This window comes from Anopheles darlingi, chromosome 2, assembly GCF_943734745.1.
Source record: "Anopheles darlingi chromosome 2, idAnoDarlMG_H_01, whole genome shotgun sequence".
NCBI classification, from domain to species: Eukaryota; Metazoa; Arthropoda; class Insecta; order Diptera; family Culicidae; genus Anopheles; species Anopheles darlingi.
In genome coordinates, this window is record NC_064874.1 from 24,706,903 (window position 1) to 24,734,402 (window position 27,500).

At 42.0% G+C, this 27,500-nt stretch overlaps 3 protein-coding genes across 6 annotated transcripts in view; 2 read left to right on the plus strand and 1 right to left on the minus strand.

Annotated features, from left to right (window-relative positions):
- The window catches only part of LOC125951287 (septin-1), a 22,967-nt gene extending 5,310 nt beyond the window's left edge, over nucleotides 1-17,657 (minus strand). Inside the window, exon 1 of the mRNA XM_049680022.1 lies at nucleotides 17,105-17,657. Within this exon, the coding sequence (XP_049535979.1) occupies nucleotides 17,105-17,125 (21 nt within the window). The 5' untranslated portion in view covers nucleotides 17,126-17,657. The remainder of the gene's footprint in view (nucleotides 1-17,104) is intronic.
- Nucleotides 17,658-17,924: 267 nt separating this feature from the next.
- LOC125951290 (cyclin-dependent kinase 7) lies at nucleotides 17,925-19,181 on the plus strand. Its single transcript, XM_049680027.1, has 2 exons — nucleotides 17,925-18,094; nucleotides 18,163-19,181. Exons 1-2 carry the CDS (start codon nucleotides 18,041-18,043, stop codon nucleotides 19,138-19,140), a joined length of 1,032 nt encoding a protein of 343 aa, XP_049535984.1. The 5' UTR covers nucleotides 17,925-18,040; the 3' UTR covers nucleotides 19,141-19,181.
- A 135-nt stretch (nucleotides 19,182-19,316) lies between these two features.
- LOC125951284 (phosphorylase b kinase gamma catalytic chain, skeletal muscle/heart isoform) overlaps nucleotides 19,317-27,500 on the plus strand; it is a 10,941-nt gene continuing 2,757 nt past the window's right edge. The window contains exons 1-8 of one of the 4 annotated variants that reach the window (XM_049680015.1): nucleotides 19,317-20,236; nucleotides 23,160-23,329; nucleotides 23,406-23,690; nucleotides 23,770-23,860; nucleotides 23,949-24,085; nucleotides 24,187-24,284; nucleotides 25,596-25,679; nucleotides 26,492-26,506. In XM_049680015.1, the coding sequence (XP_049535972.1) occupies nucleotides 20,145-20,236; nucleotides 23,160-23,329; nucleotides 23,406-23,690; nucleotides 23,770-23,860; nucleotides 23,949-24,085; nucleotides 24,187-24,284; nucleotides 25,596-25,679; nucleotides 26,492-26,506 (972 nt within the window). In that variant the 5' untranslated portion in view covers nucleotides 19,317-20,144. The remainder of the gene's footprint in view (nucleotides 20,237-23,159; nucleotides 23,330-23,405; nucleotides 23,691-23,769; nucleotides 23,861-23,948; nucleotides 24,086-24,186; nucleotides 24,285-25,595; nucleotides 25,680-26,491; nucleotides 26,507-27,500) is intronic. The other 3 variants (XM_049680018.1, XM_049680016.1, XM_049680019.1) reach the window with 3 other exon arrangements.

Here is a 27,500-nt window from a genome sequence, read left to right on the forward strand (position 1 = left end):
GTGACTTACGGACAAAAAGTCAGGGAACGTCGAAGACGATGTTAGTGATCTGCAGTCTTCTTTTGTGTTGGATGATTATGATAGAAAATCAATCATCTCGAGTGTTGCGTGTAGTTACAGCATTCACGTTTAACATTAACAACAGCTCTCACCAGCTATACGCGCTGCGCATCCGCAAGTTCCAGTGCTACGAACTACCCTATCATCTCACTATACTACACCATTGCCGAACGCTGAGCTATCGCAACCGGTCTACTTTTATCAACGTATCGCTCGAGGTACCAAAGCGGTTGGTTTTCCTGCGTGTGAACGTCAAAATGTTTTATAAATACACAACCTACCAACCGTTCTTAATCGATGTATCGGGCGACGTTTGTCAGTACCTGCAGAATCCTGGATCCGATCCTGTGTCGTTTTACGTGTACCAAGTGTTTCTGGAAACTGTGCCCGATCTCGTTACACCCTGTCCACATGGTGTATGTAATGTAGCGACAGTAGCTTAACCTAGGTCAAACTAGTTGTTGGACTAAGCTTCTTTTTTGTTTTTTGCTATAGAATAGGACGTACAACGTTATAGCAACCCTTCCAGCAAGAGTTGCACCGCCGGCACTACCTGTTGGTGATTACAGGGTGGATTTAGTGTTCGTGAATCGTAAAAACGTAACACTCTTTGCGCTTCACATATTCTTCTCGTATTTGAGAAAGAGACGCTAACCATCATCCTGGATTGATCAGCCGTTTTAGAGCCCTGCTGTTAACGTCTCACTACAATTGATTAAATTCGAACATTATCGTGAAATGTTTTAGCAAGTAGAGAAATAAATTTAGTTGAAAAAATACCCCAGACCAACTTGGATAGAATCATCCGAACATATCGTACGGCAACCATATTCTCACGATGCTCATTTCAGTCACAATGATAACTAGTACTTCTGGTGCAATTACATGACAGTGTTATGTTAATGTCGATTGGCAAAAGTGTGTTTACCGTGGATAATTAAACGAAATAATTAAAAAAAATTTAACGGTAAATCGGTGGCCCAAGCGCGCGCAACGCAGCAATTCGATTGAGCAGGTAATTTCAAAAGTGTTGAAAGGATGGATTCCCTCGATGTGGTTTTTGATTTTCTACAAAGCTAACCTTTCATCGTTGTTTGAGCGTTCGATGTAAAATACTGTAGCAAATCTATATGAACGAGTTACTACCATATAGGGGTTTAAATCAACCATCGCGATTTTATCTTACTACATACAGAGCGAGAGAAGTAGAATTTTCTTTTAGATCTTTTCAAATTTTACGTTTTGATTCGTAGAAATAATAATAATAGAAATCTAGATAAGAGATGATTGAACTAATAACAAATGTAATCTACCCAAAACAGTTTATTGCAACACATGGTAGAGCGTCGGAACATTGTCTTCCATTCAGCTGCGCCGTAAAGATCAGTTTCACGAGAAAATTCATCATAAAACGTCGTTCGTCATAGTGCTAGAGATGCAAGAAAAAATCTCTTGTTTGTACGTACAATATGTAATCCTTTCTGCATTCGTGATCCTTCATAAAGGTGTCGAAGGTCAAGTGAGTCCCAATACCGAAGGTTGGCGAATTGTGAGGTATCAATGCATTGGGGCACCATACCAGAGATCTAACTTGCTCTACTGCGACACGCTTCATGTACCAAATGGGACCACCTATCTGCAGGCGTCCCTCCATGTACCAAATCGGTTAAACTTCCTCAACATTGCGGTTAAATTCAACTACAAGTATACAACGTACAGACCATTTATGATAGACTGGAACGTTGAGGTATGTCATGCATTGCGCTCGCGACGATACAATCCGATGGCAAAAGTGATAGCAAAAGTTTTTGAAGAAACCCTTCCCTCGATGTTTTATCCTTGTCCGCATGGGGTTAGTATTTTTAGTCTGCTGGTCCTCTTTTCAGAATACAAACTCATTATAATCCATCGTTTGGTTTTCCACAGAATACCACCTACACAGTACTGTGGGCCTTAGATCCAAAATATTTTCCCAAATCGATTCCATCTGGTGACTATCGCATAGACATCTCATTCAAGGATCGTGATAATATACTCCTGTTTGCGATGAAAGTGTACGGTACAATGCGCAGGCAGGGTTTGATAGGATAAATACTGTTGATCAAATGGAGAACATTTATTTAAGAACGTTTCAACGATTCAATTGGTTGCTACCCACTTAAACATCAACAGACCCGAAATTCTCGAAGTGCGAATCACGATTTCTCTGTGTCAATAGGGTTCGTAATGGTTTAGTGAGCAAATCCAACTTGAATGTTAAAATACTAAACAAATATATTGAGATGTAGCGGCCTGAAAAACATGCTTGTCTTAAGGCATCGCATCTCTCAACAAGAAAGTTGCACAACAAAAGCAACGATTTAATAAATATAAACTCGATGTCCATTGCATTATCCAAACTAACGAAACGTTCCTTTAATATTTCGTTTGTAATATGTTATACTAAAATATAGAATCGCCATAATTATTTGTTTATTATTTTATTCCAAAATGCACTGAAAACATGAAACCTCGAAATAAAAAAAAAAACAACACTCGACTAGACTACATGGATCAAACAATGCCATGGGAGTATTTTTGACACATTTTCGTTGAACTATGGACAAAGATTCTTATTAAATTATAGTTTAATGTAACATTCGTCCAAAACAAAAGAGTTTAAAGTAAAAAAGGAACAATGCTTTTCGATCTGGAATTAATTCTAATTTCATGTTAATTTCAGAGTGGATTGAGTGTAATTTCTAAACAGATATCCTTCAGAAACCATCACTGCATATCATTAAACTAATAGAAATCCAGATAAGAGTTGGTTGAACTGATAATAAATGGCATCAGTTTAACATAGCAGTTTGCAACACATTTCAAAGCGTCAGAGCGTTTAAATACCTTTCCGGTGTGCAGTGACGATCAGTTTCATGAGAACATTTATCATAAAAAGTAATTTATCACAGTACTAGGGATGAGAGAAAAAATCTCTTGTTTGAACATACAATATGCTATCCTTTGTGCATTCGTGATCCTTCATAAAGGTGTCGAAGGTCAAGTGAGTCCTGTTACTGAAGGTTGGCGGGTTGTGAGATATCAATGCATTGGGGCACCATATCAGCGTACGATTCTGCACCACTGTAACACGCTTCGTGTGCCGAATGGGACCAACTACCTCAATAGCCGTGGCCACACGGGGCGAAAACTCTAGCGCAAACGAAAAAATTAATGTCAAAACGGTTTCGCTTAACCCTTACACGCTGTCAAACTTTTATACGTCCCCGGACTTTTTCGCTGAACCCTTGACGCTATCGAACGCTTTATTTACGAAAATGTAGGTTCTTTTCGTATTGTTTTTGCATTTTTAATATAAATATAACAGCAACAGCAACAATATCGTTAAAAACTGCAAAATTTATTCGGAAATCAACTTCAGCGGCCAAAACACAGATGAAAACAATACGTTTGACATTTCGGCATAAATTTTCGGGTTTTTACCCCTGCCACACGAAGCGAAAACATTTTGGCATTAATGTGCAAATTTGCGCGCAAATTTTCGCCCCGTGTGGCCACGGCTAATTTGTCTATACACGTCCCAAATCAGCTCAACTTCGTCAATATTGCGGTTAAAGCATACTACAAGTACACAACGTACAAACCATTTATGGTAGACTGGAATATAGAGGCATGCCATGCAATGCGCTCGCGACGGAACAATCTGATGGCGCAAGTGGTATCAAAAGTGTTTGAAGAAACTGTCCCCTCGATGTATTATCCTTGTCCGCATGGGGTTAGTATGTTTACTAACCGATTTTCAACCGTAATATTACATTATTTTGGTTTTCCATAGAATACCACATATACGCTACTGTGGGCCTTGGATCCAAAATATTCTCCCAAATCGATTCCATCCGGTGACTATCGTTTAGACATTACATACAAAGATCGTGATAATGTGCTCCTGTTCGCGATACAAGCGTACGGTACAATGCGTAGACAGGGTTTGATTGGATAAATACTGTTGATCAAGCGGAGAGAATGAAAGATCGTTTGAATTCGAGCAAGAATTCACCGAACGGTATCGTCGTAGTGATTAATATTTATCCATATGTGTCCATCGTAGCATAAAAACTACTGAAACGATTTTTTTGATATTTTAAACACTACATCTTCACATCATTTAACATGTAGCTGTGTTTAGAGTGTTTTTGTTAATGCCACAGATGTATATTGTAACAATTTTTTCAAAACTACGACCTAACATTCCTAAATAAAAAAAAAATAAATTCAAAAAATTTAATTGAATGAAACTTTCCAAAAATCCTTCTTTTGCTCCAATTTTCGTAAAACTCTCTTATGATTGAGGCCCGAAGATACAATCGCTATTTTATGAGTCACAGTTTTATTTTAGACTTGATTGTTCATTTGAGATATACATAGTTATTTCTCTTATGATTCTGATATGATTAAAATATATAAGTGCATAAAAAAAAAATAGGTAATTTCTAAGCAGATATCTTTAAGAATCTATCGTTCTAAGTCGTTAAAGTAATGTGAAGTAATTAGACAGATGACTAAACTAATGATAAATGTCAGCAATTCAAGATGAGATGTTTTTAAAGCCCGATTTATCTTTGCTTAAGCTACACTACAAAGCATAGTTTCATCGGACCATGCACCATTTAAAGTCAGAAAACAAAGTACCAGCTATGGGAGGAGTCTTACAATATGGTATCTTCTGGTTATTTGTGGTCCTACATCAAAGAGTCGGTGGTCAAGAGCGGACAGTTATCGAGGGATGGCGAGTTGTGAGGTATGAATGTATTGGAACACCATATCAGCGTACGATGCTGCACTACTGCAACACGCTTCGTGTTGCGAATGGGACCACATATCTGAACGCGTCCCTTCATGTACCTAATCGGCTCAACTTCATCAACATTGCGGTTAAATTGTACTACAAGTATACGACATATAGATCGTTTATGATAGACTGGAAAACAGAAGTGTGTCAAGCGTTGCGCACGCGACGATACAATCCGATGGCGCAAGTGATCGCAAAAGTTTTTGAAGAAACCATCCCTTCGATGTACTATCCTTGTCCGCATGGGGTTAGTATTTTTTATATCACTTTACATTTCCGAACAGCTCGTAATGCAATGTTTTTGGAATTCAACAGAATACCACCTACACAGTACTGTGGGCCTTAGATCCAAAATATTCTCCAAAATCTCTTCCCTCCGGTGATTATCGTTTAGACATTTCATACAAGGATCGTAATAATATACTCCTGTTTGCGATGAAAGTGTACGGTACAATGCGTAAGCAGGGTTTGATAGGATAAATATTGAAAATAAAAAACAGTTAACTGTTAATCTTTAGCGAATTTTTCAAATATTTTTTTAAAGAAATGGTTCGAGCGATCCAGTACGAAATCACAGAACATAACCAACGTTCTGAATAGTCTGTCAAAGACGGTGGTGCATTAACAGCGCTGACACAGTGCAAATGCACAACAGTTTCAAATTTGAAGGAACTCCATAAGGTCCATAAGGAGATGCCCCCTTATTATTTAACTAAAGCAATAGACCGATTTCCGTCATGGAGAACTGATTTTCCGTTACATTTCAAAGGGTACAAGAAGCAACCATAAAAATAAAAAAAATCACAGTCCTGGAAGAGATTTTTTCAGAGATCATAATAGCTATTGATAACCCGGACACTTAATTTCAAGGGTTCAACTTAATCATTTCATTGCTTATAAATATAGATGAGCTGATTGCAAATTCAGGCGATTCTGACCATTCCAAATTAATTTGTAAACAAAATATCTTGTACAATCTATCCATTCCATCATTGAATGGCAGGCCAACAAACAGACAAAAGTGATCATAAATAGTATCACTTTAAAAATGTTTATTTATCTGATGCATAATTTTCAGAGCATTGATTTAACTCTTCAGCAGTGCTGTTACGATCAGTTACATTGCATGATACAAGTTAGTTATAATAACCTACCAGTGATCCGAAAAGTTTTTGTCTAATCGTACAATTTCGTATCTTCTGGTCGTTTGAGGTCCTCTATGATGTTGCAAGTGATCATGTGCGACCAGTTATCGATGGATAGCGATAGCGGATTGCCATGCATCGAAACAACTTACCAGCGATCAAAGCTGCACTTCTGCAATACACTTCATGCACCTAATGGCACTACCTACCTGAATGCGTCGCTTCATGTATCTAATCGGCTCAACTTCATTACTATAGCGGTTAAATTGTACTACAAGTATACGACATACAGACCGTTTATGACAGAGTGTAGTGTAGAGGCATGCCATGCAATGCGCTCGCGACGTTACAATCCAATGAGGAAAGTGAACATGTGCAAAACATGTGTAAAGCAAATGAACTCCGGATCAGTCTCGACTGTATGTTAAAACGAAAGTGATCCTAAAAGTATTTGAACAAACATTTCCTTCAATGTTTAATAAAAAAGGCAAAATGCATTTCTGCCCGAAATTAAACCTCCTTAATAGAGACCAAATAGATAATTCTTTGATATGAAGTTTTAATTTAAAAATAGTTTATTCCACTATTTAAAAATAGCAATTACCCCTTCTTATTATATGAATACATGCAGAGAGAATTGAGTAATTTCTGAACAGATATCCTTCAGAATCCATCACTGCAAATAGTTCAACTGATAGAAATCCAGATAAGAGAGATTATGGAGTTAAGTATATGTGGCATCAATTCAACAAAGTTGTTTTTGAAACATATTACACAGCGTTAGAGCGTTTAAATACCTTTCCGGTGTGCAGGGATGAGCAGTTTCATTGGAACATTCATCATAACAACTCATTCATCATAATACTAGAGATGAGAAAAGAACTCTCTTGTTTGTTCGTACAATATGCTATCCTTTGTGCATTCGTGATCCTTCATAAAGGTGTCGAAGGTCAAGTGAGTCCTAATACCGAAGGTTGGCGAATTGTGAGGTATCAATGTATTGGAACACCATACCAACGATCAAAGTTGCACTACTGCAACACGCTGCGTGTACCAAATGGAACCACCTATCTGAATGTGTCCCTTCATGTACCTGATAAGGTAAATTTTATTTACTTTGCTGTGAAAGGATACTATAAGTACACAACGTACAGACCATTTATGTTGGATTGGAACATAGAGGCATGCCGTATAATGCGCGTACGACGTACCAATCCGGTTGATCAGGTGATCGCAAAAGTGTTTGAAGAAACCCTTCCTTCGATGTATTATCCTTGTCCCCATGGGGTTTGTGATTTTTGATACTATTCTGCGTTTTAGAAGAGGTTCTATACTCATTATATTCCGTATTTTGGTTTTCCACAGAACACCACCTACAACATAGTTTGGTCCATGGATCCAAAATATTTTCCCAAATCGCTTCCATCAGGTGACTATCGTACAGACATTACATTCAAAGATGGTGATAACGTACTCTTGTTTGCGATGCAAGTATACGGTGCAATGCGTAGACAGGGTTTGCTAGGCTAAATGCTGTGGATTACAGGGAGAGGACTAAAGAACGTTTAACCGAATTATTTAATGACTATCAAATTCGGGCAGGTTGTGGCACCCAACGGTTGTACATATTCTTATCTCTTAAAACACTACAATTGCAAAGTAAATGTCTGCAATCCGAACAATTCCACATTTGTTTCATGAGGGTTAAATATATGCTTTACTTTGCATAATGTTTAAATAAATACTCTAGTTAAGGCAAGAAGCAGATTCACGTCATAGAGGATTCATTTATACACGATAATGTACAAACATCATAGTTTGGTAATCATTTATACATGATAACGCACCAACATCGTGGCCTAAAAAAGAGGTAATGATGCAGGAGATATAATCAAAATTGTATGATCGTCAGTTACGTTTAAGAGATGGGATTTTCCTTCCAATTTAAACTATTAATAGTTATTACTCTTTCTCATTATACTTGATTATATAAATAGGGAGTAAGTGATTTGAAAGTAATTTCCAATCAGATATGAACTAATCGAATGAACTGATCACTCAAATTTAGACTTCAAATACATGATATCGTTTTAAATTCGCTTATTGCATGACGAAACACTACATTGAAACATTCATTTACAAAGTAGTTTAGTACTCTACTAGCAATAAGCGGAGAAGTCACTTTTATAATGGTGTATTTTGGTGTGTTATGCACATTTGTGCTCCTTCATAATGGTATTGAAGGGCAAGTGAGTCCTGTTACTGAAGGTTGGCGGGTTGTGAGGTATCAATGTATTGGGGCACCATATCAGCGTACGATTCTGCACCACTGTAACACGCTTCGTGTGCCGAATGGGACCAACTACCTGAATTTGTCTATAGGCGTCCCAAATCAGCTTAACTTCATCAACATTGCGGTTAAAGCATACTACAAGTACACAACGTATAAACCATTTATGGTAGACTGGAATATAGAAGCATGTCAAGCAATGCGCTCGCGACGGAACAATCTGATGGCGCAAGTGATAGCAAAAGATTTTGAAGAAACCGTTCCCTCGATGTATTATCCTTGTCCACATGGGGTTAGTATTTCCAGTCTACTGGTGCTCAGGGCAGGATTAATACTCATTACAATTCATTTTTTGGGTTTCCACAGAATAGAACCTACGCCACAGTTTGGGCCTTGGATACAAAATATTCTCCAAAATCGCTTCCCTCTGGTGACTATCGCGTAGACATTACATTTAAGGATCGTGATAATGTGTTGCTGTTGGCGATGCAAGTGTACGGTACAATGCATAAGCAAGGTTTGTTAGGATAAATACTTTAGATCAAACGGAGAAAATAAAAGATCATTTAAATTTGAGTAATAATTCACTGAACGGTACCTTCTACCGGTATTGGTAAATATTTATATTAATGGTGGTTGTCTGTGAAAAATGGTAGCATATTCTCTTAGGAAAATGTAAATGCAGAAGTGTTTTTTTGTATTTCGAGCTACTCCTCTACAAGGTTAAGTTAACAACATGCAGATTCACCATGCCTTGACGTTAACATATTGCAATGATTTTAAAGTGTGTCTCCTTCGTAGCATAAAAATTACTTAAACAATCCTTTTAATACTTTGAACACTTTATCTTCACCTCATTGATCATCTAGCTCATTCGGGTATTTTTAATGCGATGGTTGCATATTTTATACACTTTCTGTATATTACGACGTTATATTCTTAAAGTTAAATTAAATTGAATGTGACATTCACAAAATCCGGCTGGTTTCCCCCATAAAATAAAAAAAAAATTTTAACCGCTCCGTTTTATTAGCGCCCCCTTATGAGTAAGGGACAAAAATGCATTCAAAATTGTATGGTTCATAGTTTAATTTTTCAGATATTGTTTTCTTTCTTTCAATGTCATTTTTAACCAAATACCATGCAGAATCTATCGTTCTAAGCCATTAAAGTAATGGGCATCAATTGAACAGATAACTGAACTGATTATAACTGGAATCAGTTAAACATTGTGGTTTCTCAGATGAGAGCTTCATCTATATTTTTCCTGTGCCGTAAGGAGTAGTGTCATTGCAACATTCTCCGTTACCAGTCGTGCAACAAAATACTGGCAATGAAACGAATTGTACAATACGGTATTTTCTGCATATTCCTGATCCTGCATCAACGAATCGGTGGACAAGAACGTCCAGATATTGCAGGTTGGCGGGTTGTGAGGTATGAATGTATTGGAACACCATACCAGCGTACGATGCTGCACTACTGCAACACGCTTCGTGTACCGAATGGGACCACCTACCTGAATGTGTCCATTCATGTACCTAATCGGCTCAACTTCATCAACATTGCGGTTAAAGCATACTACAAGTACACAACGTATAAACCATTTATGGTAGACTGGAATATAGAAGCATGTCAAGCAATGCGCTCGCGACGGAACAATCTGATGGCGAGAGTCATATCAAAAGTGTTTGAAGAAACCGTTCCCTCGATGTATTATCCTTGTCCGCATGGGGTTTGTATTTTTAATTGATTGTTTGGAAATCCATGATCGATTTTTAACCACAAAATTACATTCTTTTTGCTTTCCTTAGAATACCACCTACAATATAGTTTGGGCCTTAGATACAAAATATTCTCCCAAATCGCTTCCATCCGGTGACTATCGCATAGACATTACATTTAAGGATCGTGATAATGTGCTCCTGCTAGCAGTGAAAGTGTACGGCGCAATGCGTAAGCAGGGTTTGTTAGGTTAAATACAGTGGATCAAACAGAAAGAATGACGTAGTGATACGTAGTGATTTATGTGTCTCTATCGTAGCATAAAATCTACTGAAACGATCGTTTTAAACCTTTATCTTCACATCATATATCGTGTAGTCATGTCGAGTGGTTTTGTGTTATATATCATAGTCCACTTTGGTTGCTATGCTAGAAACATATATATAAGGCAGAGCAACCAGGCGGTTAGTAAGTTAACAGTATTGAAGAAGAATAAACCAATACGTTACATTGGCGACGAGAGAAAAATGAATAAGCCACCAGAGTTCAACATTGAAGATTCCTGGCCGATTTACCAGGAGCGCCTGGAAAGATTCTTCGTGGCGTACGATTTGGACGACGATGAAAAGCAAGCTGCCCTTCTTTTAACTTCGGTTTCCGTCGAAGTGTACCAAATCGTGCGCGATCTGTGTTTTCCGAGTAAACCAGAAGAAAAAACGTTTAATGAACTCTGTGGTGTTTTACGGCAACGCTTTATGCCGACAGTGGTTGTTTTTCGGGAACGCTCGATTTTCTTTGAAGCGCGTCAAGGGGACACCGAAACAATCGTGGAATGGGCAACTCGTTTAAAGAAGCTGTCGAGCAGTTGCGAGTTTGGAGGAAATTTGAATGAAATGGTTAAGAACATGTTCGTAGTGGGATTACGCCGTGGTCCAGTTTTTGATCGCATTTGTGAAGAAGAAATCTCAGCAACCTACGATCAATTGGTGAAATTGGCAATGAAAAAGGAAGCGACTCTTTTACAACGTGGTACAGTTTTTCGAATTCAAAAAGCAAATACCAAGATTGAAAGGCCAAAGAAAGAAGAACTGAAATGTTTTAGTTGTGGAAAAGGAGACCACGATTTTCGAAAATGCCAGTATAAAAATTACGTTTGCAAATTTTGTAAGAAAAAAGGACATTTGGGCAAAGTGTGCACTGCCAAGAATTATTCGTCGGAAAAGAAACATGAACAGAAGTCGCCAAAGATAAGTCATTTACGTTTAAATAACGTCGAATATCTCCCGCCTGTATTGCAAGAAGTTTTCGTAAACAAGAGATCAATTGAATTTGAAGTAGATACCGGAAGCCCTGTGAATGCAATTTCAAAAGCATTATTCGACAACCTATTTCCTTACGAAACGTTAAAAACCGGTGTGAAAGAAGAGTTTTTGTGCTATAACGGTAGTGTTTTCCGTGCTCTTGGAAAGTTTGTGGCTGAAATGAAGTTCAAAAATCACGTATCCAAGGAGGAAATTTTCGTTTTCGATGGAAATCGACACCCATTGCTTGGAAGACAAACGATGTCTAGATGGGGTTTGAAGATAGATTTCTGCGTTTTGTCAGTGCCCGAAGTAAATTCAGAAACCTTGGAAAACATTTTGAAAAAGCACGAAACAGTTTTCAATGGTGACTTGGGTTGTTTGAAAAATACGAAAGTGCATCTACCTTTGATCGAAGGAGCAGTGCCAAAATTTTTCAAACCCAGAAAAGTTCCGTTAGCTTTCAAGGAGAAGGTAGAAGATGAATTGGATCGTTTAGAAAAAAGCGGAATAATTACTAAGGCATCGGCGGCAGATGCGGAATGGGGAACTCCGTTAGTTCCTGTTTTGAAGAAAGATTCGTCTGTTCGACTTTGTGCGGATTATCGTGTTACAGTAAATCCGTTTTTGAAAGATTACCATCATCCATTACCAATTATTGATGAGATTTTTGCGGCATTGCAAGGTGGTCAACATTTTTCGAAGTTAGATCTCAAAAATGCCTATAATCAATTGGAATTAGATGAAGAAGCACGTACGCTTTTGGCTTGGAGCACTCATCGAGGAATATTCCTTATGAATCGTTTGCCTTTTGGAACGAAGACAGCATGTTCCATTTTTCAAGCTACTCTGGAGAAGGTTTTGCAAGGATGTCATGGAACAGTTATTTATCTGGACGATGTGATGGTAACTGGTTCTAACACGGAAGAACATTTGAATAATTTGGATCGAGTTTTGCAGCGGTTGAAGGACAACGGTCTGTTACTGAACAGACAAAAATGTGAATTTTTCAAGACAGAGGTGAAATTCCTTGGGCATCGTATTGACAAAGATGGTTTACACAAAGATCCTGATAAGGTAAAAGCCATCCTTAATGTAGCAAGACCATCAAATATCAAAGAAGTTCGGTCATTTGTTGGTTTGGTAAATTACTACGGTAAATTTTGCTCCAATTTGGCATCCAACCTGCAACCTTTATATGATCTGCTGAAGGATGGTGTTGACTTCGCTTGGACAGAAAGACAACAGCAGGCGTTTGAAAATGCGAAAAAGCTTATTTCTGGAGAATCTGTTTTGGCTCACTATGATCGAAGTCTTCCGATTAAACTCTATTGTGATGCGTCGAATGCTGGAGTTGGTGCAGTGATCACACATGTTTTTCCGGATAAGAGTGAACGTCCTATATCATTTTGTTCAAGAGTATTCAAGAAACACGAAAATAATTACTCAACCATTGATCGAGAAGCATTGGCGATATATTGTGGAATCAAGAAATTCTATAATTATTTGGCTGGACGACATTTTATACTTATAACCGATCACAAGCCATTGATTGGTTTATTTAGCACAAAAGGAGTTCCTGAAACAGCCGCTAGACGTTTACAACGCTGGGCTGTATTTTTAACAAATTTCGATTATGAGATCCAGCATGTTAAAGGAATGGATAATACGGCAGCAGATTTCCTATCTCGTTTTCCATTAAATGCGACTGAAGATGATACGGATTATGCAGAACTCGAAGAAGAACCGTCGAATTTCATTAGTTTTATTGAATCTGCGACTCGTTCGTTAGTTGAACGAAAACAACTGGTGATTGAAAGTCGTCGGGACATTATCATAAGTCGTATAATCGAATATTTGAAATCTGGTTGGCCTCAGAATATTCCAGAAGAAGAAGTCAAGAAATTCCATTCAAAAAGAGAAGAGCTAAGTGTAGAAGAAGGTGTTCTACTTTGGGGATACCGCATTGTTGTACCTTCTAAATTGCGTAGGAGCATACTTCAGGAGCTACATTCTGCTCATCTTGGAATAGTGAAAATGAAGAGTTTAGCTCGTGCGTATTTCTGGTGGCCGTCTATGGATAAGGAGATTGAAGAAATCGGAAAAAGATGCGAAACATGTATCAAAATTCTCCCTCAGAAGACCGATTGTTTATCACCTTGGCGACTTACGAACGAACCTGGTGATCGAGTTCACATGGACCATTTTAAGTTCAAGGGAGCAGATTATTTCGTCACCGTCGATAGTTATAGCAAATGGATCGAAGTTTTTCCAGTGCGAACGCTAACATCGCGTGAAACTATCGAAAAGCTGTGCGAATATATATCCCGTTTTGGATCCATTTCAACATTGATCTCCGACAACGGTACTGCGTTTACTTCAGAGGAGTTCAAAAGTTTTTGTGCTGAAAGAGGAATAAGGCATTTAACAACAGCGCCTTACAGTCCGTTTTCAAATGATGCTGCAGAAAATGCGGTAAAAACAGTCAAAACTGCATTGTCGAAATCAGCAATAGATCCAGCTAATCATGGAAAAGGCGTTCATCGTAATTTATGGAATTTTCTGGAAATGTATCGGGCTACAAAACATGCGACAACTAATGAAAGCCCGTTCAAACTAATGTTCAAAAGGGAAATGAAAATTAGATTTGATGGCCTTAAAGCAGGTGTTAAGCGACTGCAAGATTTAGATGATCAATCTCAGAAACTCAGTATGAATTTCGAAGTTGGCGAAGTGGTCTTTGCAAGAGATTACCGATTACCTAATACGATAGCATGGATGAAAGCTATCATAACAAAACGTTTAGGAATGGTATTGTACGAATGTAAAACAGAATTTGGAATTATTAAGCGAAGAAGCCATCAACTAAAAAAACATCCGATTGAGTTTTTTGACGATGAACAAACATCTGGAAATGTTTTAACCGAAGAGGATCCCCGAAATGTGTTAACCGTAGAGGAACCTCCAATAGAAAATACTACATACTACACTAGATACGGTCGCGCTGTACGGAAGCCTCGAAATTAAGGGGGGAGTAGTGTTATATATCATAGTCCACTTTGGTTGCTATGCTAGAAACATATATATAAGGCAGAGCAACCAGGCGGTTAGTAAGTTAACAGTATTGAAGAAGAATAAACCAATACGTTACATTTTGTTTTTGTCGAATTGTATTTTTTAACATGTTTTCTCAAAACTGAACCCTAATATTTTCCAAAAAGTTAAATTTTCGCAAAAAATAAAAAACAATAAAAGAAAAATTAATTTTTATCCCAAATCATCGTACACCTCTTACGATTAGGGCCCAAAGATACAATCAAAATTGTATGGGTCATAGTTTTATTTTATAGACAATTGTTGTTCCATTTAATGTCATTTTAAACAAATCTCGTAGATTTTAACACTCTAAATTTTAAAATAATGGACACCATTTGAACCGATTGCTGAACTGATGATAAATGCTATCAGTTCACCATTGCTTTTTAAATGGTCTTTCAGCTTAAAGCTTCATCTATATGTTTGCTGTGCCGTAACGACTAGTCTCATTGTAACATTCGTTATTAAAAGTCGTGCAACAAAGTACTGACGATGAGACGAATTGTACAGTATAGTATATTTTGCATATTCCTGATTCTGTATCAACGAATTGGTGGTCAAGAGCGTACTGTTATCGAAAGTTGGCGGATTGTGAGGTATGAATGTATTGGAACCCCATACCAACGATCTAAGCTGCACTACTGCAAAACGCTGCGTGTACCAAATGGAACTACCTATCTGAATGTGTCTCTTCATGTACCATATCGACTCAACTTCATTACCATTGCCGCTAAATTGTTCTACAAGTACACAACCTATAGACCATTTATGGTTGACTGGAATGTAGAGGCATGCCATGCAATGCGCACGCAACGGAACAATCTGATGGCGAAAGTGGTAGCAAAAATTTTTGAAGAAACCCTTCCCTCGATGTATTATCCTTGTCCGCATGGGGTTAGTATGTTTAATATATTACTATGTAACCGCAAGATTACATTCTTTTGAATTTCCACAGAATACCACCTACACGGTACTGTGGGCTATGCATCCAAAATATTCTCCAAAATCACTTCCCTCCGGCGAGTATCGCATGGACATTGCATTCAGGGATAGAGACAATGTAACAATCTTCGCGATGCAAGTGTACGGTGCAATACGCAAGCAACGATTTATTGGATAGCTTCACTTATGCTCGGCATTTGAGCAGCAGTTTAACCGGTAACGATGCACAGTACGATTGAATTTACTAACGATTTCTTGGTTTACGTAAGTACGATAAGTAAGTGTTTCGTTAGTCTTCAAATCCCCAGGGTGCGTTTGAAAACACGTGATTCCCTGAGGGATAAGAATCCCTATGCTAGCGTCAAGGTGTATGCGGTACAAAGGGGGCATCGTGTTACAGATTGGAAACTAGCCACAACATTAATTTTCAAAACCAACTTCCGCTCGTGCTAGGTATCGGATGCATGTGGTAGAGTAATCTAATATGATCCAGTAAAAACAACGGAAATTCTTCCGAAGAAATAAAACGAATCTTCCTGTATGAGCAATAAAACGAAACGATAATTTTTTTGCTTGAATATACGGTTATTGTAAGGTAGATAAACCCTGAAACTGTTGTACTAATCAGTATCAGGCTTTAGGTGATAGCAGATGATATGCTTCAAATGATATCGAAGGCATCGATCAGCAGGCCTGTTTCCGTACGGTCTGCTGTGATCTTGCAGAGCTCGGTTTCAGACTACATCACGCAGATCAAGTAAACAAAAACCAACGGAGGGCATCGCCCATCGCGGCAAAGACGTAAGATGCATCATCTTAAAACTCGAGGCAATCTAGTGAGCCGGAAGTTTACAGACAACAAGCTGCGACCGCTGCTGGTGCTTCATGAATGAATGCATTCCGTTTGAGCTGATTAAATCCAGTCGGTACTGCTTGTCTCTTCCATGTCCCATCATGCGCTGGTTACGGAGGTAGCAAGCGAGAGTACTGATGCCACAGTCCCAGCTTGCCTCAAGTGCGAACAGTGAACCGAGCGGCGGGTACAATATGCATAGCGATGACTCAGAGCGTTAAACAAAATCGTTTGACGCTGCAGTAAGTCTTAGCCTCAAAACGGGGTAAACTATTTTAAGCGTCTGTTACAGTTCCTCCGGAGGCCTCGGTCCTCGGTACTTCCGTCGTTTCGCTCAGCATAACAACGAGTTCTCCATACTCGACCGCCCCGTCGCTTCGACGGCAGCAATTAATCCGTTCGCTCAAGTGACGCACCACGACCAGAGATGTTTTATGTTTGCGTTTTACTCTGTTCTTCGAGCGTCTCAGAAACGAAACCGAGATAAACTTCTCTTTGCATATCCAGCCAGCAACAGAAACTGCAACCTCGCATTCTTTTCTCGCTCGGTGCGACCAACGGAAAGTCGATGAGGACCGTTCTCTAGCCGTCGTTCGCAACTTGGGTGTGGAGTTCCGCGATGACCAGCGGAGACAGCACTGCAGCATTTGATTTATGTTGGCGGCACGGCGATGACGATGCAAACCAGCAGAATGGACGATGAGACATTCTGAATGGCATCGCTCGACCGGGTGTCCCAGATCGATTTGTTAGTTGGCACACAATCCAACGCATCACATCCAGGCAAGTTATGCTCGCGTTCTTGGTGGAAAGGTCAATGAAGACAAAACCGTCGTTACTTACCGTTTTACCCGTATCGGACATGCTGATGCAGCAAACTGGCACTGGTGAGGCGAGTTTCACTAGTTAAATGGCAGAATAGGGCCAACAGTCAACTGATAACGTTGGAAATCCTGTGATTCCGGCCGGTTTATGAGCTTGAGGAGGGGGGCAGCTGGAGCTGGAACGGTTGGCGTGTCCCAATTCGATCGGCCTTTTCGATGATGCTCCGAAGGACACCGTGGAAGGAGGACAGTTTGCACTCAGGAAAACACTACACAAACAATACACACGCACTTCTTTTCTGATCCGGCGGCTTGGGTTTTTTTCTTTTGGCTTTGGGCGGGGACGCCTCACGATTTTCTCCACGGTTTTTCTTTGCTGCTGGATGTTTGCACAGGAAACTTGCCTGGCGAGCGGCTTTTGTGCTATTCGGCAAAAATCGCACGGGTAAACGGAAAAACAAAAAAACACGCAGAACAACGGCAACCGCGGACCACGAACCTCGCTCGACGAATTTCAGAAAACAAATAATCAAAAACACGCCATGGCACTTGAGTTGAGGTTGTTGTGGGGGGGAGGCAGATAGTGTAGCTGTAGTGAAAAGTGCTACAAAAAGTGATTGTGGGAAGTAGCTTAGCTCAGCGAAGAAATATTGGAAAACGTAGAAAACCCTAATCTTTATCGGTATATCTGAGAAAATCAGAGAATATGGAAATATTTACGATTCCGTTCTGCTATTTCATCTACCAACACTGTCGCTTGTCAAGAATTCTGTCCAGCTGGCAGCCCTGCTGTCAAACGGATTTCAAAAGAAACGTCAATTCAATGTGTGTGTGTGCGGTTTGTTGTTGTTCGATTCCGGCTTTTTCGAAAACGGTTTTCGTCGCTTTTTGTTCGTGGTTTTGCGGTTGCTTTTAGAAATCTTTAGGGCAACTATCACTCTCCCGACACAGCACTATGGTTAATCCTTTGAATCGATATGAGAAAATTGAATTCCTTGGCGAGGGTCAGGTGAGAAATAGAGCCATTCGAAGCAAGCGCCTCCGCGCTAACCGCTTTCTTGTTCTCCTTTGCCACAGTTTGCCACTGTATATAAGGCGCGCGATACCGAAACGAACGAAATAGTGGCCGTGAAAAAGATTAAGATCGGCAACCGGGAAGAGGCCGCAGATGGAATCAACCGAACGGCACTGAGGGAGATTAAGCTTCTGCACGAGCTGCATCACGAGAACATCATCGGACTGCTGGATGTGTTTGGACACAAGAGCAACGTGTCGCTGGTGTTTGACTTCATGGACACGGATCTCGAAATCATCATCAAAGACCAGAAGATCGTGCTGACTCCGGCCAACATTAAGAGCTACATGATCCAGACCCTTCGGGGGCTCGAGTATTTGCACATGCACTGGATACTGCACCGGGATCTGAAACCGAACAATCTGCTCATCAGCGGATCCGGTGTGCTGAAGGTGGGCGATTTCGGTTTGGCCAAGTTTTTCGGCTCCCCCAATCGCATCAACACCAATCAGGTCGTGACACGGTGGTACCGTTGTCCGGAGCTACTGTTTGGTGCCCGTCAGTATGGTACGGGTGTCGATATGTGGGCCGTGGGATGTATTCTGGCCGAGCTGCTGCTGCGTGTACCGTTCCTGCCGGGTGAAAGCGATCTCGATCAGTTGACGCGAATCTTTCAGGTGCTCGGTACACCGAACGAAACCAACTGGCCGGATGTGAAATCGCTGCCGGATTACGTGCAGTACAAGTTCTACCCACCGATTCCACTGCGGGACATATTTACGGCCGCGTCCGAGGATTTGCTCGAGCTGGCCAACAAAATGCTCGCTCTGTACCCACTGAATCGGTGTTCCTGCACGGAAGCTCTGCAAATGCCCTACTTCACCAATAAACCGGCACCTACGGTTGGCCCTCGCTTGCCGATGCCAGCCAGCTACAACGCGGCCAACAAGCAGGAGGAAAAACCGTCCCTGAAACGGAAGCTCCTTGAGAGCATCGATGGCGGTACGGTGCCGAAACGCTTACAATTTGGCGATGTCTAATGCAGCGTGATCAATAAAATGTAAATAAATGCAGCACGAATGCGAGCATCCTTCTGTGAATTTACTGATTTTATTTAAATTCTTTCCGGAGAGAAACGGGTTCGGGCATTTCATCGATGAAGCTGCTACACGGGCATGCCGATTCGTCGATTTTTGAGAGAGCCTCTAGCTGTCAAAGGTTTGGTCGATTTGGGAACCACTGGCGGTAAAGCAGAAGAAAAACATACATTTTGTTCGTGCACTAATTCGCGAATTTCTCTAATTTTGCATCCGCGTTTGCCACTTTTGGTTAATAAAGTTGTGCCTTGTTGATTAACCGCACGGGCTCGTCCTGAAATTCGTCACCTTGCCCTCGGTTTGTGTGTGTGTGACCGTCAAGTTGACAATCCCGCCCCTTGCTACTAAACCCCCACCCACTCGCATGCCTTCGCACCCGTTCGTCACCGCCGCGTGTACATCATCCCGCGACCAACCGACTCTGGTGGGGCTGCTCGCCGTGTTTTAACCTTTCTGACATTGAAAATTGTATCACTTAGCTGCTGGGAGTCGGGACGGTGTAACGTACGAGTCCCGCGATTCACGGTCCTGAAGTGCTAGTTTGAAGGTTTTCCGTTTTGATTCGTGTGACGAAATAGTGGAAAAGCACGCGTTGGAAATTTGCAGTGTTTACTTAAACCTCAACCCCAGAAAGGCACTAATATTTCCCCTCCCTCATTTGGTTGGGCTGATTGTGAATCGGCTTTCGCTGTGTAAATCCTAGCAACAGTGCCTACTTCTCCTCATCGTCCTCGTCCTCGTCCTCGTCGTCCGTATCGTTTGTTTGGGAGGCCGACGAGTGCAGTAAGGCTGCTGGGAAGGAGGAGGCATCAGGTGTTCGGTGTAGTACCACCCCCGTTCTCTATGGTGACGGTTCCTACGGCCGGCTTCACGACTATCTGATCCGGTACCGGTCGGGGCGATATCGGTGTGCACCACCCGCGCGTACAATAAGCCTCAAGAAAAGGATGGCCAAAGACGAAGAGGATGATCTACTGCCCGACAAGGATGCGGCCAAAGGCTTCTACGCCAAGTACGAACCGAAGGAGATCCTCGGCAGGTAAGCGTGTGGTAGACATGAAACATCCTTCACTTCTTACATCACACTCGATGGTCGGTTGAGCCCACCCGCCGTCATACTTCTATTGATTTCACCATTCGTGGCGCGGCGGCGGTGTGTTTCGTGGGATTTTCAAACCCAACCTCTCCCAACCGGCTTGCTGTACCGTTGGGTAATCAATTCACTCTCTTTCTTCGGCGCACGGTACACCGCACGATCAATTTAGTTCAATTGATTGCAGCGAGTAGCCGCGTAGATCGCACACTGAAACTACGCACACAAACGACACCCACCATTGCCATTGGGGGCTCGTCTCTTTTGGGGGTAGCAGCTCGTCCGAAGGTGTCCCAAACGTGATCATGATTCGCGAACGCGTACGTGCGCGTGGCGCGTACCGTGGCGCGTACCGTGGCATGGAGTAGGGTTTTCACTCCCCTGTCAATATCCATTAACACTCATTGGACCACTAGACTGGATGTTGGGGCGGCGAGATGTACTGCGCCAAATGATGGGAAAGTTCACCTGCATCAATCATTCTAGTAGCGTCGATCTTCACGATCATAGTCGCCTGGATCAAAACAACGGAAGTTGTACTGCTTGTTCATCTTATGAGCCTATGCGCTTCACCATTATTAGCGCTTATCAATAATCCCACCCCGTGGACGATAACTACTGGCACGGGGACGGTGATAGCCGGCTGGCCGGTGTCAAGGTGATGCCGGAATTCAATGGTTTATGATGGCAATTGAAACCAATGGGCGCCCGTGCGAGCGTCATGAGTGGAGCACAGGTTGCTTTGTCAAAATCAACACTGCACACAACACAACACAGCAATCACACGTTCGTAATGAAAGATTACAAACGGTTGCTCTCGTGAAAGAAGAAAGCGCCCCGTGGATCTTAGCAACCCCATCCGTGCCAACACCGGTTGTGTTGGTTGGTTGGTGCAAAGGAAAGCGTATTGACGACGTTGTCAGAATAGTGGGCACGCGGGACTAGCGTCATCGTCGTAGCGGCGACACGACAAACGGCCAGTAATGGTCGGATTTTTTGGGACACGCGAAGCTAAAATTACCCAAGCACCACGACGGCGGTGGACCCCATCCGCAATGAACGCGAAAACCCTCGCGCATACGTAGATGCCTGGGATGGTGCTTACGCGTGTTTCAATTAATTCTCAGAAGATCTCGTTTTTTAAAAGAAATTCTTGACGGCATCGGCGCCTCTCCCTTGTGATGTCCCAAAAGGAGCAAACAAAAAGGAAAGAAATGTTTTCATTACCTCTGTAGGATCCAAGCTATTATTGTTGCCATTGTTTTACGTGTAGCGGGGGTTATGCGCGCACGAGAAGGCAAGATCCCGAGCAGTGCGCCACGGCTGCCACCTTGAGTTGAGATTCACACTCGGACAGCACTCGGTCAATCCGACGAACGTGTCCGGATGGCAATGGACAACACCCCCATCATCTGCTAGCAGAAAGGGTTTCCACACAGATGGATGACGCCCATTGGAAGGTGACTGCCTGCTCGGATGCCGTGCCCCCAAGCACGTTTTCTTATTTTTGTGTGCGCTCCGAAGGACTCGTCCATCATTCACCTCGGGCGACCGATCATGATCAGTAGCTAGTGGACACGAAAAGGAAAATGCTGTCTCCGTATGTGTTGGATTGGAGGGTTGATCTGTTCTGGTCTATTTTTGGCCTAGTAGTCAAGCTTCCTCGTGATCTGCCACGTTCGTGGCGCGGTGGAAAATGTAAACATTTGCTGCAACGGAGACGTCGGGGGAATGGCCATGGTGGGGGTTGCAAACGTGTGCAGCTCGCCGTCTGCCAAATGCAACAGCTACTAACGGCGATCGATCGATTTGGTGATCGACGAAAATATTCGGCTTTATTTGAGGAAACGGCGCCAAAGGGGCTGCAAATTTGGCCACGCGCAGCCTTCCACTGCCGCTTGCGAACGTGCCTAGACTGTCGGCGGGAAATGGCCGCACTTGCAATTTGCACCAAATGATGTTCACAAACCGTCTGCCCCCGGCACCGCTCGAATGCATTCGCCAGCAGATGAATGGCTAGGGATTACCTTCCCTTTGCTTCTGTTGTTGCTACAACTCACAATACTGCATCAACCGATTGTTTCCGGTTACTGCTGGTGCTGGTTGAAAGAAGCGAATTATCTGCATGCACATGGCGCAGTTAGCGATGATTCCGCATGGGCACACTGTTGCACACCCTTCCTCGTTCTCCACAATAATGGCTCAATGGGCCCGGGTATTGGTGCAACAAGAATCATCGTGCCGGAAGAATCGGGTATTATTTGAGTGATGGCGAAGAGTGTTGGGAGAGAAAGAGAGAGAGAGAGAGAGTGTGTGTGTGTGTGCACTCAGAATATATCCTAGAATCAGAGAACATCCTACATTGCGTTGATAAGAAAATTGCTTTGCTGATTGACGCCTGGACAAACGGAGGAATATGTCACCTTTCGACGCCTTAGGCGTCCGTTGGCGTAGAACGGATTAATTTGCGCCAGAATGCTAATTCGCTCGGATCTTGTGACGGAACCTGTTACGTCGTCGTCGTCATCGGCGTCGTCGACGGATTAGATTCTTTGTCGTCAACTTGACTGCGCTTGTGCAATGTTGGATTGCACGTGACTATATGCAGCCGTCACATATGCAGCCATTTCACCCACGTTGGATGATTTCCAGGTGGACACGTGTACTCAATGTCTAGACCTGTAGGACCGTCCGACCGGGCGTCTCCAGCGTTGCATTATTCATCAGGCGGGGCTAATGATGCTGGTCTCATTTCAGAAAATAGATGATTTATTCCATTCTGCTGTGCCTCGCGTGATCATCATCATGTGCCGTGAAGGTTATCCGCTTATCATTTCATTCCCTTTCATTCCCACCCGTTCTGTTACAGAGGAATCAGCTCAACTGTTCGGCGATGTATCGACAAGGAAACGGGCAAGGAGTATGCCGCGAAGATCATTGATCTTGGGGCAGCCGAGACGGGCGATTCGAATCACATGCTTGAAGCGACACGACAAGAAATCCAAATCCTGCGCCAAGTAATGGGACACAAGTTTATCAGTAAGTAGAGAGGGAAATCTTAACGAGCGATAGTTTAATTTACTCCAAAATTAACTTCCCCTCACCCACCAATTAGTTGAGCTGCAGGATGTGTTTGAATCGGATGCATTCATATTCCTCGTGTTCGAGCTGTGCCGGCAGGGTGAGCTGTTCGATTATTTGACCTCGGTTGTAACGCTATCGGAGAAAAAGTCTCGCTATATCATGCGCCAAATCTTTGAGGGCGTTGACTACATCCACTCCAAGAACATCGTGCATCGTGATCTGAAACCGGAAAACATTCTGCTCGACGATAACCTTAATGTGAAGATTACAGACTTCGGGTTCGCCCGGGTGCTCAAAGCGGGCGAGAAGTTGTATGGTGAGTACCAGAGATTCCGTGGATTCCCATGCGGCTCTAAACTACTTAACAATTTGTTTGCATCCTCTGCGATTCCCAGATCTCTGCGGTACCCCTGGCTATTTGGCACCGGAAACCCTTAAATGCAACATGTTTGAAGACGCACCCGGCTATTCACGTGAAGTGGACATGTAGATATCTGACCCCGTTTAGTCGTTGCTTTTTTTTATTAATGACTTTCGATTCACTAATTGCGATGTCACACTTTGTCAATTTCAGTTGGGCCTGTGGCGTCATCATGTTCACGCTACTAGTAGGATGTCCTCCCTTCTGGCATCGAAAGCAGATGGTGATGCTGCGTAACATAATGGAAGGAAAATATAGCTTTACATCGCCAGAATGGGCCGATATATCCGGTAAGTCTGACAACGGACTGATCAGTGGAACTCGAACGAATCCTTAGACCATGTCACGTGCTAATCTGTTTATGTCTTGCTATTCGATTCTTTCATCGCAGAGGATCCAAAGGATTTGATCCGTAAATGCTTAGTGGTCGATCCGACGAAGCGAATCACAGTCACAGAAGCATTGAAGCATCCGTTCTTCAACACAGTAGTAAGTAGGATAGCGTGTCGTGTGACGCTAGTTTGTGCTGTGTTAGGGTTTGTTTGGTGAAGCAGCACCACGAGACGATGGTCCTGGACGCCACTCGTTCTCTATGGATTGGTTTATCAAACTTATCGCCAACCGCTGTTAACCAGCTGCGCTTTAATTATCTTTTATGCTCGGTACTTTACTTTGGCCTTTTCTTTCACATTCAATCCGTGCATATGACTATACCTCTTTCCGGTTTTCCGGGTCACGGTTTGTTTTCAATCAAAATTGCACAGTACACGGTTGCGATGGTGGAAGATGAAAACGCGAAACCGGCACATGATAACCATATATCTTAGGAAAGTTGAGAAGGAGCAAACATTAATCCATGAGAATCATCTCAGCCACGAGCGTAGATTGACGAAAGTATCGCGTGACTATCGTCGTCTTTCTGTTTTTTTTTGACACAAATTATAAATAGCGTACCGCGCGGTGCGTACCCGCTGTGGTATAGGATTGGATTTATTATTACGAGTTAAAAAAAATGCGATGCCGAACAAAGTGGCTCTACCACCGGGTTATCGCACAATGTTTATTCGATTCCCAAACAAACAATTGACGTCGAACGCAACAGTTGCGAATTTAGCTATTTGTTTTCTCAAACATTTCCAAAGATATTGTTGTCGCGTGCCAGTCGCGTAAATGTAGCAACCAGTAGCAAGTAGATCCGGAGAAGGAATGCTTTACAAATATTAACATAATTTCGTTTTTTATTTTTACTTTCTTTATTTTATTTCAAACTATCCAAACTCTTCCTGATTGGGTTAATGCAAAATGGAAAAACAACGACAAAACCATACCTTCTCATCCGCCTTGTTCGCTATGGTGGATGAACCACAAACACACACTTGCGTCAACGACGACATAAACCTCCAATTGATCGGGATTGGCATATCTCGACACCATCGTCGTCGTCGTCGTTTTCGTCGCTTGATCATTGCACGGCCATTCCCCTTACGGCCCCTTATGGCATCATCGATCGGGTTTGTTTGTTGCGTGGACGGAAATCTATCGTGACCGATGGACAATCACGCGCGACTTCCCTCCTAACCGGGCAATCACGGATCACGGAAAACGAATGGGAAAATTGCTTCTCAAATCGTTCCACGTTCCACTATTTCGCTTGGGTTTGGTGGATAACGCCCGATATCAACACGACGGGTGTCGCTGCAAATACACTACTACTACTACTACTATTCAAATTACAAACCTACACCGTACACCAAACGATCAACGCAACGTTACTGGGGCTCCTGTTGTGGTACACAATAGCTTTTCGAACAAGATATTGGACCTCTGAAACGGAGCCTTTCGGTTAAATCGAGGCGCTTCAGTCGCATTGCTGATCTCGCACTGGTAACGTTTTCATCTATTGTGTTCTATTTTATCTTATGTTTTTGTTATCGTTCCGTGTTCTTCGTTTATATTTCGTTGTTTTATGTTTCCCTTTTTTCCTTGTTTTGTTTCGTTCTGTGTTTGACTCACATTACAGTTGTGTGAACATCTCGTTCCGACCGTTTTGTTTCCATAATTTAGCGATTTTATTTTTGTTTAATATCCTTTATAATTTGTTTTCATCAACCATCTTCGTCGCTGTCTCGAAACATGTCATAAGACAGGTTTTGGTTGCAATACTTACGATCTTGCGATCGGAAGTCGTTCGTGTGGAGAATTCGATCGCTCTTAGCGATCGATACAAAACTTCTTCTAGTTTATCGTGTTGGCGCTAATTTCCTTTATTCAGAGATCTCTCGCGAGCGCGTCGACGCTATGTGAGGCCGCACCAAGCCAGTTGCTAGATGCGCGTGATGGAGGACAGTTTGAATAGTCTTTGTGAATCAATGTCAACAGTTACAGAAATGAAGAGTTGCTCAAAAAGTGGATCTAGTTTTTCAACCTTGCGCTTCCCTCGCGGACTGCAACCGATGGTGATGGATTCAAATGGATTTGTTTTTTTTTTTACATATATTATTTAACTTTGCCACTTTTTTGTCTAATACCCTGAAGCAAAAAGGACAAAACGTTGCTGTGCAAAGGGCAAACGGAAAAACTGAAACAATTCCTTATTCGCAAACGAAATGACAAAATTTAAGCAAAAGCAAGTGCCGACGATCCAAACTGATTATCGTGTTCTTCTTCTTTTTCTTTTTCTTACAATTGTCTTCCAGAATCCGACGGAAAATGTACGACTAGTAATCCAAATTGAAGCGTAACATTTTACAAAAAAACTAATTTCGCTACTCTCTAATCATCGATAAGTAGTTGCTTATCGCTCGCTTTATTCGCTTGCACTAACGTGCCGTAGTTTGTTATGTGTGTATGGTGTGTATGTTTGTGTGTGTGCTTGTGGTCGCCCGTTGATTCCGATCGTGATCGAGCGCGGAAAGATAAACCATTATTCGCGTTTTACTAATCGCGCGATCCATTGCCAGTGGATCGCTACGACGGTTTGTGACGGCGCGATCAAACACACACGCACATCACTCTCACACTTAGCTTACCACTGAATTGGTTTAGAGCTGCTTGCTAATCGAATAGTGCAGTTGACACTCGACTCTGGCTGTTCACGTTGGTTTCCAGGGTTGTGGATCCCAGTAGCTATCGCTTTAGTTGCTATCTTTGCGCAGAGGTCCTGGAAAGGATTGTTTCGTTGCATCTAACTCCACCCCTGTTTGTCACCAGTATAAATTATACCAATTACATCAGTGTTCGCGCTATGACAATCTTCGATCATCTAGCTTTGGTGGTATCATTCTGTTCTGTTGCTTTCTGAAATTACATTTTGCACAGGGAAATGAAAGTCGATCGAGTTCTTCATGTCCATGGCTTATCTATATTCCTCCCCTTGGTGTATCGTTCTAGAATGAAGATCAATTCGTTGTTTTAAATGACTGTTTTTTCTTCACCACAGACAGCATGTAGGGCACTGAAATTAACTTGTATTACGAAAAAGAGAAAAGGTAGTGAACTTCTTTTATTTACTTGCTTCTACCTACATTTGCGCTGTGAGGACAGCGGTTGCAGGACTACTGCATCACTGTCTGCAGTAGCCTTTTGTGTCTGGTTCGCTTCGGTGACACTCTTTCAGAACAGACAGACAAACCAACGATATCCGCGACATGCACAGTACACTTTATCCAACACACAGCATTACCGACAGTTTGGTTGTGTACACAG

Bases quoted from the DNA above. Each gene is read 5' to 3' on its own strand.
- LOC125951290 (XM_049680027.1), top strand. From the start codon at position 18,041: ATGGTTAATCCTTTGAATCGATATGAGAAAATTGAATTCCTTGGCGAG. The intron at 18,095-18,162 runs GTGAGAAATAGA...CCTTTGCCACAG, and splicing joins AATTCCTTGGCGAGGGTCAG to TTTGCCACTGTATATAAGGC.